Below are 17,002 nucleotides of genomic sequence, written 5' to 3'. Positions count from 1 at the left end.
ATTTGTTTCCCCAAACATATTTTTAATTATTATGTTATGTTTATAATAATGAGATTCTGTTAAGATCTTATTTAATTGGAAGTAAACTTAAAAATTACTTTGATATAAGAGTTTACATCTTTTACACTATTGATCTAATTTCTGAAAGCATATATGCATTTTCCAAACTGTCAGTTTAGTTTGGTATTTTTTCTTTGCAATAATTTTATTTCTTATATTTCTCTAGTTAAGCCCCTGTCTTTTACATTACAGTTTCTTCATTAAAGACTTTGTCAACTTATGGTGAGAGAAATATCCAACTACATTAGAAATAAGAGTTTAATGGCTTATTCTTTGCTATAAAAACTGAGGCATTTTTTTGTTCCCATTACAAACTCATCATTGGTGGTTTATCTAGAAGCATTTAAAACATTTATTATTGTTATTTTTATAATAGTTTTTATGTTAATTATGCTGGATCTCTTAAATACTAAGTATATAACCTACGTAAGTGTAGAGTATAATCACTCTACAGAGAAATTTTTACTTATTTTTTCTCTCATTGTAATGATTGGAATGGATATATTTTAAAGGACCTGCCTACGTTACTGTAAAAGAGCAAAAAAAGCTACATTTCAAAATCAACAAGGTGGGAGATACCTTTTTAAATAGTTCTGTGTAAAATGATTAAATTGATTTCAGTTTTTTTGTAGTATATAGTTAATTTTAAAATGTATTACTGCTGGCACTTAGAGTGTCGTAGCCTGTTTTTTTGCTACAAATCCTTTTTATGGGCTCATTTTTTCCTATTTATTTATTCTTGCACTTTTGAAAACCCTTTCAGGACTGCTTAATGCCCATAATAATGGTGACTGGAGGCACAGACAAGTTAGACACTCGTGGTTATGTCACTATGTTACCTCGAAATCCTTGAATTCACTACACCCTCTGAACAGTGCTTTACTTATTGTACATACTGCAGAGACATTTAATTAATCAAGTGTTATGCAGTATGGTTATTATGTGATAGTTGTACTGTAGAATCATAGAATGAAACAGTACTTCAGTCATTAAATGGTTAGTCTGATTGCCAGCACATGAGATTAATTTCAAGTGTGGAATTTTTGCTTTGGATTGAATTTCATTTATATGTACTAATTTACCACACTTGGCTGCATGACCTCAATATCAAATGATCTGACGTGGATATTCTCATTCATCAGCCATTGATAGTTCATTAAAACGGCTAATGTTGCCTTCATGTAAAAGAAATGGAGATGCCTGTAAAAATGTTCAGCTAAGGCATATTTTCCAAATATTAGAATATTATGGGGGTGATTGAATTATAATTTGTCTTTCTATCTCTGGGAAAGCCTGGAGATAGAACTATAACTCTGAGGACATAAATGGAGAGGGGAGGAAAGTAGAACATCGATCGTTGTAGAAAAGTAGTCCGGTGAACGGGCATGGCAACATGTAAAGTCTCAGGTTTTAAAATTTCAGATGATTGCACTATTATTGCCAAAGAATACCACATGCTTAACATTCGTGACTCTGAGTTTTCAAATTATAAATACCTTATTTATGGCCAGAGGGAAGATGCTTTTTTCCTAAAGGTTTATCACTCCAGTTAAATGATCTGGGCACCAAAGCAGAATGAGGTTGTTATGTCAGTTTCTCTAAGGTTGACTTATTTGGTATGTTCTTTCCAATTGTCACATTGATTTGGAAGACCTATATGTAGCTTCTTAAAAATCTTAGGCCCAGTTACTTATTTAAAAGTTGTATTTTCTACTAGGGTTCCAAAACTTTCAACTTTTCTTCCAGTTGAATTCCTATATTCTGTAACTCCCACTTCACAAATATATATAGTGTTATTTTGTTCTCAAATTGTTTCAAATGATTTATTTTCTAGGTCTGTTCAACCTGAAGATATCTTAAATATCCTCCAGAACAAAAGAAGGAGACTCATTTACAAAAAGGGGACATATCTGATTAGAGGGCGGGGCATGGTCCTGGTTCCTTCCAAAATAGTTCTTCATGTTAGAGGAAGAGGGTCTGGAGACACCCCCTCGCGTGGGCCTCGGTTCTTGGTAAGGACGCCAAGAAGAATCTGAGGTCTTACCCGTTGCAAGAGAGTTTATTGAAGATAAGGAGAGAACACCTCAAGAGAGAGGTGGGCCAGGCCAAGGAAGGCAATGGCCCCGGAAGGCTGGGGTGTAGAGTTTTTAAGCAAGGTTTTTGCATAATCTAGGAGGTCGTTTATTGACAGTCTTAATTGACAGCTGCCGGTTATATAAGAGGCTCTGCTGCGCATGTACTTCCCATAATTCAGTCTGCCTGTTATAATTAGATGTAGGTATTCATAGAATATTTATGAACATTTAATGAGCCCAGTGGCCGCCAAAGGTTATCTAAGGACATGATGGCGTGAGGTGTGCGCATGTGCCAGAGTGGGGAAAGTCCCTCAGTCGGCCAGTGGGGGATTTTTCCAGTGCCCTATTTTGGAGTACTGATGGGGGCATGTTTGGGGCGGGGTTAGCATATAACTTGGCGGGATTAGGGGGCTATTGGACGTTCAGCCCACAGGGCACCTTTCGTTGCTCATGGCTAACTTCCTGCCTAACATTCATATCGTGATAAGAGTCACAAAAAAAAGGGAGGCGGGAGGGAAATTACTTTTCTTCATTATTTAAATCAGAGAAGACCACCAGCTATTTCAGCATTTTGTTTTTTTTTTTTTTTTGAGCTGACAATGATCATTTGAATACTGATTTAACTTGCTAAAAATCAACTTGAGGTTCCTGGGACAGGAAGGCAAATCAAACTTATGGTAATCATCAAAACAGCTAGAGGAATAAGAGATGTTCCTGGAAAATCATATACTCAATAAATTGTGAATTTTCAGAATTTCAAGTTTCATTGAATTTATTAAGTTCAATTAATCCCTAATTTAGAGACCTACATTAGAAATATCAAAAAAGAAATCAAATACGCTGTCTTTTAAAATATGATTTTACATATATATATTTCAACTTTTGCTCGAAATAACATTTTGAGTAAAGTTATTTTTATTAAAAATCTTCAAATTCCTAAAGCAATAATGAGCAAAAATGTTTGCATATAGGCAAATTCAGGAAAAATGAAATGTTCACAGACTGCATTTTTTTCCCATAAGTTGGCAAACAAATGCTGAATTAAACTAGATTATATTGTCTATTGCTTGTTGGACACTACTGGTTAACATATGAGAAATAAAAATACAAAAAGATGTTGATCTCTTACCCTTTAAATCTGTACAGGACTTTAGAATTTGGTTAGTAGGTTTATTTATATTGTATTCATGTTATCTTATACCCGGCATTCAGAGAAAGACATTCTTATTACTTTCCACTTTTAGGGGAAAAGCAGACTCAGAGATACAAAGGACTCATTGACTGACACTGTTACCAAGACAGTTAGAATGAAGATAATTTGATCCTATCCAGTTGGACTTTTGTGCCAACACACGCCAGGCACAAGAAGGTTCAGGATAGACCCGTAGTCATGTACTTCCTTACCTGTGGCTGTAGGAGCTTCTCTCTCATAAGTCAGTCAGGGCAGAGCAAGCTGAGCAATAGAAGAAGTAGCATTGCTGACATTTTCCTTAAGTTCCAGGGAATGATTGCTGTTCAGAGGCCACTGGTGACCACACATGTTGCTCAGGTGGTTTCCGGGATCAGTGGTTCTGGACATCTGGGCCTCCAAGATGCTTCTGGAAAAAGTTTTAGTGGCAATTTTGACTTTTACAGCAAATGTCTTTTTAAATGTATGATCTATATTTCATAAGCTTGGTCATTTTGTGGGTGATTGATTTTGGATGATACATTCTGGTTTATTTAATTACTCCAGTGTACTGTGAAGGTATGTGTTTTATAATGATTTAGACCTCAATTTCATAAGAGATTCTTGTTTCGCCATAAACCTTTGCATGTAATGAGATTAAATACAGAAACAGGATGGTTCATTTAAAACTCAGTGGCACAGTGAAAAGAAGACAGATTCGTTGCAGAAAAGTTTGTGTTGGAATCCTGGTCTTTTAACTTGCTTTGTGATCTTGGGGAATTTGACAAACCACTCTGAGCCTCTGTTTCTTTGTTTTTTTTCCACCAAGAACATGGGAATAATAATCTATAGCCTAGTGTTGTCAGAATTAAATGAAAAGAATATTTATTATGATATCAGAAAGATGGTGTTAAATAATCGTGTGTATTTTCAACTGGATTACCTATAATAGCAAAAGTAAAAAAAAAAAACAAAACAGGTGAATAAAGAAAGAAAAGCAGCTATCCAGATACTGGGTGTAAGAACTATGCTGTACATATGGTAGATTGAATAAGTATTTGTTGTCTGAACTAACTTCTCTTAAAATGCTTTGGAATCTAAAACAAACAGCTTAAGGGACTTCCCTAGTGGCACAGTGGTTAAGAATCTGCCTGCCAGCGCAGGGGACGCGGGTTCGAGCCTGATCTGGGAAGCTCCCACATGCCTCGGAGCAGTTAAACCCGTGCGCCACAACTACTGAAGCCCGTGAGCCACAACTACTGAGCCTGTGCTCTAGAGCCCGTGAGCCACAACTACTGAGCTGGCACGCCTGGAGCCCATGCTCTGCAACAAGAGAAGCCACCGCAATGAGAAGCCCGCGCACCGCAACGAAGAGTAGCCCCCGCTCACTGCAGCTAGAGAAAGCCCGCACGAAGCAACGAAGACCCAAAGCAGCCAAAAATAAACAAATAAATAAATAAATTTTAAAATAAAATAAAACAAACAGCTTAAGAATACAGAATGTGGGTGTGATGTTTTCATCATCAGTCTTACTCTTTTCATTCATGTCATAGGTTCCCTACTCTGTGCCTTGAGGAATGACTTCATGACCACAACAGGAAAGCTGGGCTGGACGGTGCATTTGTTTACATTACAAGAAATGTTTATGAACTACTTAAACAAGAGCTGAGTAATAAATATCATAACCACACTTCACAGATACATCCATATATCTAAACAAAAATGCAATTTAAATTCACAGATAAAAAAGTATGAATTATATTATCTGATATTACACTATGGGTAATACGGGAATTTCAAACCAAAAATTTGGACTAAAACTGGTTTGTATTGATAGAGTTTGCTATTCAAAATATACTTTAGTAATACTAGTTTCTCTGAGAGGAAAGAAAATGTCTATTTACACTTGAATTAGTTACTTGATCATTTATTTTATACCAACACATTACAATTTGTGAATTCTAGAAATGTTATCTTATTGACATTGGTACAGTGTTGGAATAACTAGGTTTTCAGCACTTGAAATGAAAATGATTGTGCAGAGTATGCTGAGTGTTGGTTGTTAGAATGTAGAAAGAGAATGACAAAGCAAGTTGCTAAGTAAATTAAGGGTTTACTTTCTCCACGATGTGCTTATAATCACACTGACTTTTCTGTATGTTTTCCAAAATGTTCTGATATTTAGCTGCGAAATAAGTTTATCTGTTTATTTTAATAATGATGGTGTCTCTAGGAATGGTTTACAAGTATAGATAACAAAGCACTGCCATTATGCTGTTAACCATAAAAATACAACTGAATGCTAAGCATTCTACCTAGTTGAGTTTCCCCTACAGTCTGTTGAAAGGGACCTTCAAGTGTTTCAATTAAAATATCTTGGGGAATTTTCCCCAGGTTCTAACAAGCTATATCAAAATAGAACTCATTTCATGGAAAAAAGGAATCCCACAGCACTTCTTTTTAATAACTGTTCAGCTACAAAATTTTATTGGTATCTTTTTATGTTCCCTCTAGAGGATGTAATGCACAAAAGCATTGCCACGGAACATATAAAATTACAAATGAAATTTATTGTAAAAAGTAGAATGTCTTCTAGACTGGCGTCAGTATTTATTTCATTCAGAAACCAAAACTGCAGTATAATATATTCATTGTCAGCAAGTTCATGTGTGTAAATTGCCATCCAATGTTATTGACTGATATAAGACAGATATTGAAAAGACAATTTAAATTTACTCTTCCAAACATAAACCGTTCCACAAAAGCACTGTAAAAACTCCTTCAAGATTTTGGGTTGTGCTTGACATTTATGGTTAACTACATAATTTGGTCGTGTCATAATCCACTGTGTTTGGCAATTTGGCATTAAACGCCTGCAGAGCAGATTGGATCCTCACCACCTCACTAGTAGACAGCTTGAGTCTATGACGAAGCAAGCAAGAGAAGAGATCTAGACGACGCTGACCGGGTGGGGAGAGTTTATTTACACGGTCTCTTATCTCTAGAAGTTGCAAAAGTGCTGAGTCCTGGGATCCCTGAGTATAGGGGTAGTCCAGCTGCAGAATCAGGTCCCGAATTGCTTCCGGGTCAAAGTGCATGCTGTAGCCAAACACTTGAATGTTATTGATTTTCATATAACCCAGGTTCCGGGAAGGGTCGATGAACTCCAGAGGTTCGTAGTAAATGCTCTCGTTGCCGTTGGGGCCATTTGACTTGATGCGACTCCTCAGGTAGATGTGCACTGTCTCAAAAAATGTCTTCCACTTGTTCCCCAGAGTCAGCGACCAGTTGTAACACTGCAGGGGGAGGTCCAGCTTAGTCCGCTCCCAGTCGGGGAAGCTGTTTTCATCCACAGGCATAAACCAGCTCTCAGAGTGGCTGCCTCCGAAGGGATTGACGTAAACGGCCAATACCGGCTCCAGGGTGCTGTTTTTAGTTAAGCAAATCTGTAAAGAGAGACCCAGGATCATGTGGACCAGGCTCGACTTGTACTTGTTGCTCTTCAAAGTGAGGAGCATCCGCTTCCGCCAGGAGGGGTCGAACCAGCTGTTGAGGCGCATGTCGTTGCTGATGAAGATGGCATGGACCTCTAGTCGCCTGTCCGTTTTCTGCAACAGGTACTTCATCTCGAGATCTTGCAGGTCGGTCTCGAAGCCGATGTAATGATCGGTGGACTCGGCGACCTCGGGCTTGCAGAGCCCCTGGCTGAGCATGTAGCCCGTGTTGCAGGCGCCGCAGCGGGTGCGGTTGTCAGGGGCGCAGGTGAGGCAGGCGGACGCGTCGCCCACCGTGCAAGGCAGGAAGGCCGTGCAGACCACCTGGTCGTTGGGACACGTGCACGAGTGCGTCTCTTCTGAAAAGCTGCCCAGGAGCCCATTCTCATTGCAGTAGAGAAAAGATTGGATGCGAGTGAGCCAGTAGGTTGAGGTTCTAAGAATAGAAAACAAAAGGAATCTGTATAAATGCAAAGGCGTTTGTGTTTGTGTGTCCTGCAATCAAGTTACCTTAGGTTTGAAAGCTTCACTATCACGTTCTTAGGTCCTTCCCAGTTATTTAACTGTGATATTAAAAAAAAAAACCACCATAATTGAAAAGATATATACACATATAATATTCATATATTTAAGTATTAAGTATACTTAAATTATGTGTATATGTTTTCATTCATCATTGTACATTAACGATGGATACACTTGATTTGAACTGGAAAACTACATGAAATACCTTCTGAAGACATTGCATGGCATCTCACTAGTGTACTTGGAAGCTGACTGTGACTATAATTGGGTTGGTTACAGTTTTTTGTTTTGTTTTGTTTTTTGCGGAACGTGGGCCTCTCACTGTTGTGGCCTCTCCCATTGTGGAGCACAGGCTCCGGACGCGCAGGCTCAGCGGCCATGGCTCACGGGCCCAGCCGCTCCGCGGCATGTGGGATCCTCCCAGACCGGGGCACGAACCCGTGTCCTCTGCATCGGCAGGCGGACCCTCAACCACTGCGCCACCAGGGAAGACCTTGGTTACAGTTTTGAAATGATATCCAACAACGGGAAGTAAAAATGGTTTTATCATCAAATATCTAGAGTAGAATTAGAGTGTATGAATGACGATTGTTCATTCATTCACTCTTAGTTTCACAGAGCACTAATGCTGCAGGAAACCTAAATAGAAAGTGAAATAAAAATGAGAGAAAAACAAGAAACTTTAAATTGTCAATCAATGGATTTAAATCCTAGGGTTTCATCAACATTGAAAGAACAAGCACCCACTGAGAGGGAAAATATTATTAAAACATGTTTGATTTTTATCCTTATGGTCTGCTCAAGAAAATTGTTGAAAATATCTCATTAAAACTAACTACAAGTTCTCTTAATAAGGGTTAAGTGTGTTAGTTGAATGTGTTTGATTTGGATCATTAACATTATTTATATCCAGAAATCAGGCTAATCATGATGCAAATTTAAGATCTGACTTTTCCTGTTTTCCCACATTATTCAAACTCTTTTAGTGTGTTTAAAATCTCAGTAAAATAATGAAGGAAAAGCGTGTGGCCGTGTAATCAGATAGTTCTTTGTTTTTATCTTGCTGCTTTCTCATACTAGCTGTATGATCATGGAAAAGTTGAATGGCCTAAGTTAGTGATATCTTCCATATTGAGTTCTTGTGAGAAATAGGCTCAGACTGGATGCATGTCTTTAGACAATTGTATAGAGCATGTGTCACAGTAGACACTAAAAATTGCATCTCTTTTTGGTATTCTTATGCCTTTCCAGTGTTCATTATTCAGTACATATGAGGTTTTCTACAAATTGTATATATTGTACTCAATCCTTTAGACTTATTACACTGCTGCCATTTTAAAGAATTTGTATATGCTGGTAAAATACAGGTATTAATCTGTGTAAATAATCAATAAAAACAATTTTTATCACATTCAGAACAACATATGGGCTAGATATTCATTTTTGTACATTCATTTTTGGTCTCTGCTCCTTCCCCTTTGCAATATAACACTTTTTTTTTTAAGTAAGCTCCTCCCTGTTTTTCCAAATAAATTAAATAACTCTTTAATTCCCTCTCATAACATTTACTTATTTTTATTCATAGTGCCTTTTTCCACTTAAAATGTTATATTGTGTACTTACTTGTTTATACTCCATTTATCCCATTAAATATAATATTCAGCTTGCCTTTTTCCACTTAAAATGTTATATTGTGTACTTAGTTGTTTATACTCCATTTATCCCATTAAATATAATATTCAGCTTGCCAGAATCATATATGCTTTGCTTATAGCTTTATATCCCATGCCTAGCAGAATGCCTCTCATACTTAATGAATATTAGATCAAAGGCATAGATGAATTAAAGGAACATTTTCTCAATAAGCATATTTTTAAGTGAAATTTAAAGCCCTAAACTGCATATTTAATACACTTTTAAAGACCTAACTCCCAAGTTGTAGTTTCACAACATACACTTTGACATTTGCACACAATTAAATCTATAAAAAAATCTTAGTAAACATATATTTTAAAAAACGTTTCTTTTCCAGATTCCCTAAATGGAACTGTTTTCTGTAGACCGAGAATAAAAGGTAAAACCAAATCAAACCCAACCAAAACATGAAACATTTTCCTCTTAATTATTTCTTACACTGAAAAACACTGACTGGGAAACTACATCTACAAAATTCATTTCTAACTTTCTCAAGATACTTTAAAAATAAGTTCTCAGGAAAACTCTCCCAGGAGGATGCCCGGGGTTGTGAAATAGGAATGATTGGCACTTTGTGAGCCATACATCTCTATATGAGTATCTCTCCTCCTCTCCTCTGGTTCCTTGTTTTCCTGCTGCAGAATAAGTGTGCAAAAAGTTTCCTTTTTCTGGTTGAGGAAAGAGCCTGATTCATTATTTCTGTATTCAGTCTCAGAATATAGAAATTATTGCTGACTTGTTCTTCCTGCAGTTACTGATATATTTATTTCATCAATATGCTCTCAATGAATTAATCTCTCTCCCTCTTGCCCTCTTTCTCTCCTTCTCTTTCTCCTTCTCCTTCCTCCCTCCCTCATTTCTTTCCATTTTTCTTTCTTTCTTCCTTCCTTTTCTTCCTTCCTTCCTTTCTTGCTTGCTTGCCTCCTTGCTTTTTCTTTCCTTTCTCTTCTCTCTCCCTTTCTCTCCTCTTTCTCTCTTTCTGTAGTTCTATTTACACCTATCTACTATAAGGCATATAAAATATATATGCTATCGGATTGAAAATTGTATTTTCTTCCTTGGAACCAAAGCATAAATTCGCTGAGTCAATTCATCTCTCACTGTAAGCTCTCATCATGTTTCCAAATAGTAAGGACAAACAAAAAAACGAAATAATAGACCTAAGACTGAAGGCAGAGCTCACAAAACTAGGGCACCATAGAAAGACTCATTTGGACACTTTAGAAAAGCAATGGCTTTTCTAGTTTTCAGTCTTTTCCAATCCTTTTCACGTCCCCACAGATGCATTACTGAAGGAATGTGTCCCAGCTTCATGGGTTTCAGTTTGTCATGTATGACTATTGATAACTTGGTGTGCTGTCAAAGCTCCTGTTCCCTGAGACAGAAGAGCTAACATGTGGATTTTCTTCCTTGCTGCTTCTTGTCCTTCCCCCATTACCTACCTTTTGACTGTTTTAGTGCATTTCACAAGTAGGGAATAGATTTTTAAAGGAACAAATTTCGATAATTAGTCTTTACTCCTTGTAAAATCTTGGTGAAGGCAGTGGTCAAAAATAGAAAACAGAGCAAATTTCAGGACTGTACATGGATTATTCACTTACCCAAAAGATCACTTTTTTTTTCCCTGACAAAGTAAAATTTAACTGTTTTTCTTTTTAAATCTAAACATTTTTTTTGAAAAGAAATGCCTTCAACATTAAAATTAGGTGGTAGCAAGTATTTTTTTTAAACTCTTTCTTTTTATACCTAAGTATTAAAACAAAGTAATGCTACAGTTTCTATTCTCATATATAACTTTTATTCACATAAACTAGGATCTACTAGGATTTAGGATCTACTAGGGCTAGGACAGAGGATGCAATGTTGAAAGATGAGCTCCTGGCAGGCAGGTAGGTGTGTTTCTTTTTATCAAACATGTGGTCTTGTCCCTGACATCTACTTAATAACACTTCAATTAATATTTACTAAACAAAGGAAATAGGAAAAGAAGGAAAAAGGATGGAGAGAAGGAGTAAGGAGGGAGGGAGAGAGAAAGAAATTAAAGTGAAGGAACTACACAGATTATAGAAGAACAGAAGAAAGAAACTAGGGGAAGACAGTATTAAAGCCATTGACTTGAGAATGACAATGATATGGAACAATTCAAGGGATACAGGAACTCCTTTTCCATCAGGAAGTAAGTGTGCACTTGAAAATAATTTCTAAAAAGCTTTAAGATGATAGTGTTACAGAAAGGAAAATACCTTCCAGAGTTAAGTTAAACTTTTGGAAAAAATATAATTAGTTAAAAAGCCGATAGCCTGTTTTTATTTGAAAAATCAGGTAGCAAACTAAGTTGAGAAGATTAGACGTACATTAAGTTCAATTGTCTCTGTTTAATCTGTAATATTCTCTATGTAGTTAAAATCTGCTCTTCTCTACAGGACACATGTTATGTGAGTGTCAAAAGAGCACTAGACTGGGGGAGAATGAACACTGGATTTCTAGGTCAGACTTCACCTGGTGACCTGGGACAAGTCACTTAGCCTCTTTAACTATGAGTGAAAGTTTTAGAATTCCAAGAAACATTGGTTCAGAGTTTGATTCTGCATGACCCTGGGGAATGTGTACAGCTTTCTGAACCTCAATGGCTCACCCTGAGTTCACCTGTTGATCTGTTGTCAGGATGAGGTGATGTAACAAATCCCATCCCACATGGCACTTGCCATCTGGTTCTACCAGGATTAAGTCACTAGCCACTGCAGCTGCTGTCCTTCAACACCCTCCGAAAGGAGTTCAAGGTGGAGATCGGGAATGAGGCACTCTGTGCTCTGGGAAAAACTGGCAGAAAAGGCGTTCAGATAGTTAGGTACTGTCAGGAGAAGAATTTATGAGCCCAATTCTTGTATCTCCTCATATCCAGAAAAGCGCTAAAATCCTTCATGGTGACGTCTGCTCCTCGTGACTAGCAGACAGCGTCTGCCACAATGTGTGCTTGACTGTGTGTACCCCCCCTTTACTAAAATCATACAGAACACTGACCTTCCCCCCTATCTCTTCAGAGCCATTTCTCAGAGCCATCTGATATGCTGTCTCCCAGGCTATAGTCCTCATTTTGCCCCCAATAAAACTTAATTCACAGCTCTCAGATTGTGCATTTTTTTCAGTCGACAATGTTAAATGGGATTGGCAAAACAGATTCCTGGACCCCACCCCAGACATACTATAAGAACTCCTAGGAGTAGGGCTCAGGAAGCTCTTTGTAAAATATGCAGTCCTACAGAAAAAACCAGTCTTGGCAAAGCAAAGAGCATTGCACTAAGAGAACTATATTTGCAAAGGACTTGAGGTTAGGAAAGGTTTTGTTTTAAGGAACTAAGTGAGAGCCAGTACAGCTGGAGTGAAGAGAATATCAGTGCAATATTAGACTGTGCAGTAAGTAGTGGCCAGATCAGGCAGAGTATTGTTTAGGTTTTAAATTTATTCTATGTGCAGTAAAGAGTGGTAAAGAGATTTAGCCAGAAGTCGATTGTATTAAATTTAACAACCATCTTTCTCCTTGTATTATACCAATAGTATTTTAAATATCACGTAAAGCTGATGTACTTTTAATAAAATGTTTTTTTTTTCAGGGCTATAATAAAATAAAATAAGCAGTCCTGGAGAAATGTTTTGTACACAGAAGCTGTAAGTTTCCTATGTATGAAAATTAACAACCAAAACATCATTAGGGGCTCTTTAAATACCAATTAGCTCTCAAGCTGTAAGAATATGTCCAGAAGAAGGTAGGGAAAAGTTAAAATTTCTGTAGAGAAGAGGGCAGCAGCAGATGGCTTTGAATTAACATGCATTTGGGGCCTTGTGGCCACCGTGTATGCTACATTTGCAAACCCTGCAATAGAAATTTTTGGCATGCACATACACAGAAGAATAAACCAAACACTAAAGCCTACTTTAATAAATTCTACTGTGTTACAGTAATAATAATTAGCTCTTTAGTGAATTTCTCTCATATCAGGGCCACCCACTTTGTACTTGTTATTTTTAATTCTTCACAGTAACTTGTAAAACTTAAACCCATTTTAAAATTTGAAAAATACTGAGGCTCAGAGTTTCAATGACTTTCTCAGTTATGTATCTATTAAGTATTACAGTGAAGACAGACTCAGAGAAGCAAGTCTATTGTTTTTATAATGTGTGTTGAATAGTGCGGAAAAATGCTTAACAAATGACTTTAGGAAAAAAATATTTCCATGCTGGACAGCATCAAAGGTAAAATAACTTTTAATTATTAAATAAAATTAGGCACTTGAGTGACAGCCCACTATATTGGCTTCAATCCACTTTTGGGAGCTAAACTATCAACTTTGAATATTGTTTCTTAACTTATATGGAAAATGGGAATAAAATATAGGTTGTTGTAAGAATTAAAGCACAATTGCTGGAAAAGCCCTTAAAGAGTGCCTGTGCACAGAATAAATGGTAAATAAATGGAAATGCTTAGTCTTATAATCACTGTTATTACTATCGTTATCTTTTAAAGAAATAGCAGCAAATGTACTTTCTTCATTACAAATGCTATTTTCTTCCAGGAAATGGAAATTTTCATTTTATCTTCAACCATTTGTGTACTACATGCATAATCTTACTCTTTATCTCTGCAATTCACTTTTATCAAATAGACCTAGTTATTGATAACACCACCAAGACTGTATCACATCCCAAGCAAAAGAATATCATTGTCAAAGGTCCCTTGGTTATGAGTCTCCCAAGGAAGCATATGTATATATATGTATCACATGTGTATATAGATACACATCTATAAACCTATAGATGCATATATACATACACATTTTATTTTTATAAACTTGAGTTCAAGTATCTACTAAAACTTTTGGCTTGCAGGAAGACAATGGAAAAGTGAGTGAAGCAGTTGAAGATGTAGGTCGTATTTTAAAGATAATATTAGCCAAGGTAACATTCATTAAGGTTTTCTCATGTGCACAGTCTTTTTACAGGCATTATTTCATTTAATTCTCCCAATTCTCACTCCTTGAAGTAAGGACCCTTGTTATCCCAATGGATATTTGAGGACATGAGTTGTAAAAAGCTTAGATAATTAGAACTTACAGAAGGTCAAATAGCTGGTAAGTGGTAGAACTGAAAGTGTATCCTGGTCTTTATTACTCCCAACAATTTGGGGGGTATGACACCAAAAGCACAAAAGATAAGAGCAAAAAAGTAGTAAGTGGAACTATATCAAACCAAAAAGCTTCGGTCCAACTAATCTGTAATTCATTTGGTTGAATGGTGTACACAGAAAAATCTGCTTACTTCTTAGAGAGCTACTAAACATTTTGTCCACATCTGTGCTGCATTTAATGCTATAGTTCAAGAAAAATCAATAGATATGTCTTCCTTCTACTTATAACATAAAATATGAAAAGAAAAAGTCAACATTCAGGGTATGAAATGTGAGGCACACGAAGAACACAATTACTTTACTGGACATAAAGGGAATATATCATCAAAAAAAAAATAGAGTCCACGTCTAATTTTCCTCCAAAGATTACCAAAAATCAAAATATTTTGCCCACTAAATCACATTAGATGTTAAGTTAAAAAGACTTGAAAAGTATTTATTATGTGCAAGTTCAGTCTATTAAGTATTGTAATTGAGGAATACTGACACAAATGCAATTACTCTGCAAATATGAGTAACTCAGGTCTCTCCTATGTGCTTTTATAACATCCTGATTTTCACCCACCATAATATTCATTATACCAAGTCATTATTACCCAATCATCTGTATCCCTCATTACATTATACATGCTGTGAGGGAAAAGATATATTTGTTTACTTCATCATTTTATTATCATAACATACCTAAATCAGTTTACAGTGTTTATGCTTAAGTTTTCCTATTACAACCTTTTGAACCTATTAGTCTTAAAATATGTTATGATGAATCCAAATATGAAAATCTAAACAATATAAATAGAATACGTTAAAATAAAATTTATGAAAAGACCATTTTATTTTATCTTTCACAGATCTGTTCATCTCTGACCCTAATATTTCAAGCTAAATATAAATTTGACATGAATGAATAAATTAATGAACAAAAAAGAGAAACTAAAGAAGCAACTTCAAGGCTAAATTGTTAATTCCTTGGTTGTATTTATTATTTTTAGTATTTCATATGATTTTCTTGATATCCAGTGAGTGATAAACATTTTCAAAAACTGTCTTATTTACCTAATTTCTGTTTTTCTTTAAAGTACATTTCATGACCAACTTCTCATCAATTTAGAAAAAAACAATAAAATGTTCTTGTTGGGCACTGAAAACTTGAAAACAAATTAAACTATCATTTAAGTAATTTAATCAAATTTTAATATGTTTCTAAAAGTGATCCTATTTATATCTAAAGTATATATTTCAATTAAATAAAGAAAACATAATTTGTCCAAATTCAATGTCCCTCTAGTCATATAACCATGAACACAATTATGGTATGAACTGTCTATGTTATGCCTGCATTTGTGTGATAAGCATCTCTCCAAATTGAATGTCTCTGAACTCATTTTCTTCTCTCCTAATACAACCATGATTGTTATCTACAATGATGGATATTAACTCATCCCTTCCTGTCTCAACTAAAGTAAAACTTAGTTTCTGGAGGTCCTGTACCTGCTCTTTTTGTCATTTTATTACATTTGTGTACCTCCAAGCTAATCTTTCTAAAATTGATTTATTTCTTATTGCATGGCACCCAATATCCTTCATATAAAATATATATTTTGCCTAACTTTTAAAACCCTTTACAATCAGACAACACTTAGCTTCCAGTACTCTATAAAGTATGTTTTCCATTTAGGCTCTCCCTGTTCCCCTCCCTAAATACGCCAGATCAATTTCAACCACAATGAATTTTCTTGTTACAGAGTTTAATGTCCTTTCTCCTCCGCTTCAATGCAAATTGAATCATTTCTACTGTAAATAGTTTTTCTTAATAATCCTACTTACAACAACTTAATTCTTTGAATGAGTATATTATTTATCTATATTACCGTATTTGTAATTAAGCCACGTACAGCCATATATTACTGTTTAATAGATTCTTATTTCATTATTTCAACTAAAGTATACCATTCATTATAATAACTGTAATTTTTACATGTTAGTTTTCATAGTTGGAATATAGGCTCCTCAGAAAGAAGAAAATGAATGCCGTTTCATTGGAATCCCTAGAGACTAGCAAAATTTCTTCCCATGCAACCCTGCTAAACCAAACTGCTAAAGCAAAATTGAATTATAGATTTATGTTTATGGAAAAATGTCAGAGGAAATACTTTTAAAAACTCCTCAACACAAAATGCCAAATAATTCTGGCAAAAAATTTTTAAATGCATTTATGATGCAGAAAAAAATATGGAGTAAATTTCAGCTGCTGAAATTGAACTAAAAGAATATATATGTAGGAAGATGTGGGTGTACCTGATCTAGAGGTTTTGGTGGCTGTGTTGGGTATAGGAAACAAAGTCCAGAACAACTGAAGGGCAAGAAGTTGAATTGGAGACCTGCTCTAAGAAGCTGGGAAGACTGAGACTATGCACTTAAAGAGTCAGCTTAAAAACAAAACAAACAAACAAGTAAACAAACAAAAAGGCCTAGAAAAGGAAGAGAGCAAAATGAGTGCCTGCCCTGACCTCACTGTTAGTAGAAAATACATAATCTACAAATTCAAAGTTTTTTGCAGAAAGTACATAATCTAAAAATTCAAAAACACCAGTGAAAATCATAACTTATTTTAAAGTGCTCCAAATTGTTTTATTGTGGCAAAATGAAATATATACTTTCTAAAAGAATGCACATCCTTTACATTTTATGAAGGACTTGAAGAATCAATACAGATGAAATTATTTTGACCATGAACTCACAGTAGGAAAAAAAAAAAAGAAAGAGGAATCAGGGTCCCAAGATTAAAAATGTGCAAAAGGCA

General features: G+C 35.7%; 1 protein-coding gene across 3 annotated transcripts in view; it reads right to left on the bottom strand.

The window, feature by feature from the left end:
• Positions 1 to 5,757: 5,757 nt before the first annotated feature.
• Positions 5,758 to 17,002, bottom strand: part of BRINP3 (BMP/retinoic acid inducible neural specific 3) — a 417,329-nt gene continuing 406,084 nt past the window's right edge. For 2 of the 3 annotated variants that reach the window (XM_027122179.1, XM_027122181.1), the window contains one exon: positions 5,766 to 7,233. In XM_027122179.1, coding sequence (XP_026977980.1) covers positions 6,117 to 7,233 — 1,117 coding nt within the window. In that variant the 3' untranslated portion in view covers positions 5,766 to 6,116. Of the gene's footprint in view, positions 7,234 to 17,002 lie in introns of all 3 variants that reach the window. The other variant, XM_027122180.1, reaches the window with a different exon arrangement.

This window comes from Aethalodelphis obliquidens, unplaced genomic scaffold, assembly GCF_003676395.1.
Source record: "Aethalodelphis obliquidens isolate GAN/ISIS:26980383/991018 unplaced genomic scaffold, ASM367639v1 scaffold24, whole genome shotgun sequence".
NCBI classification, from domain to species: Eukaryota; Metazoa; Chordata; class Mammalia; order Artiodactyla; family Delphinidae; genus Aethalodelphis; species Aethalodelphis obliquidens.
Note: the sequence above shows the minus strand (reverse complement) of the source record. Positions and strands in the feature narration are given on the sequence as shown.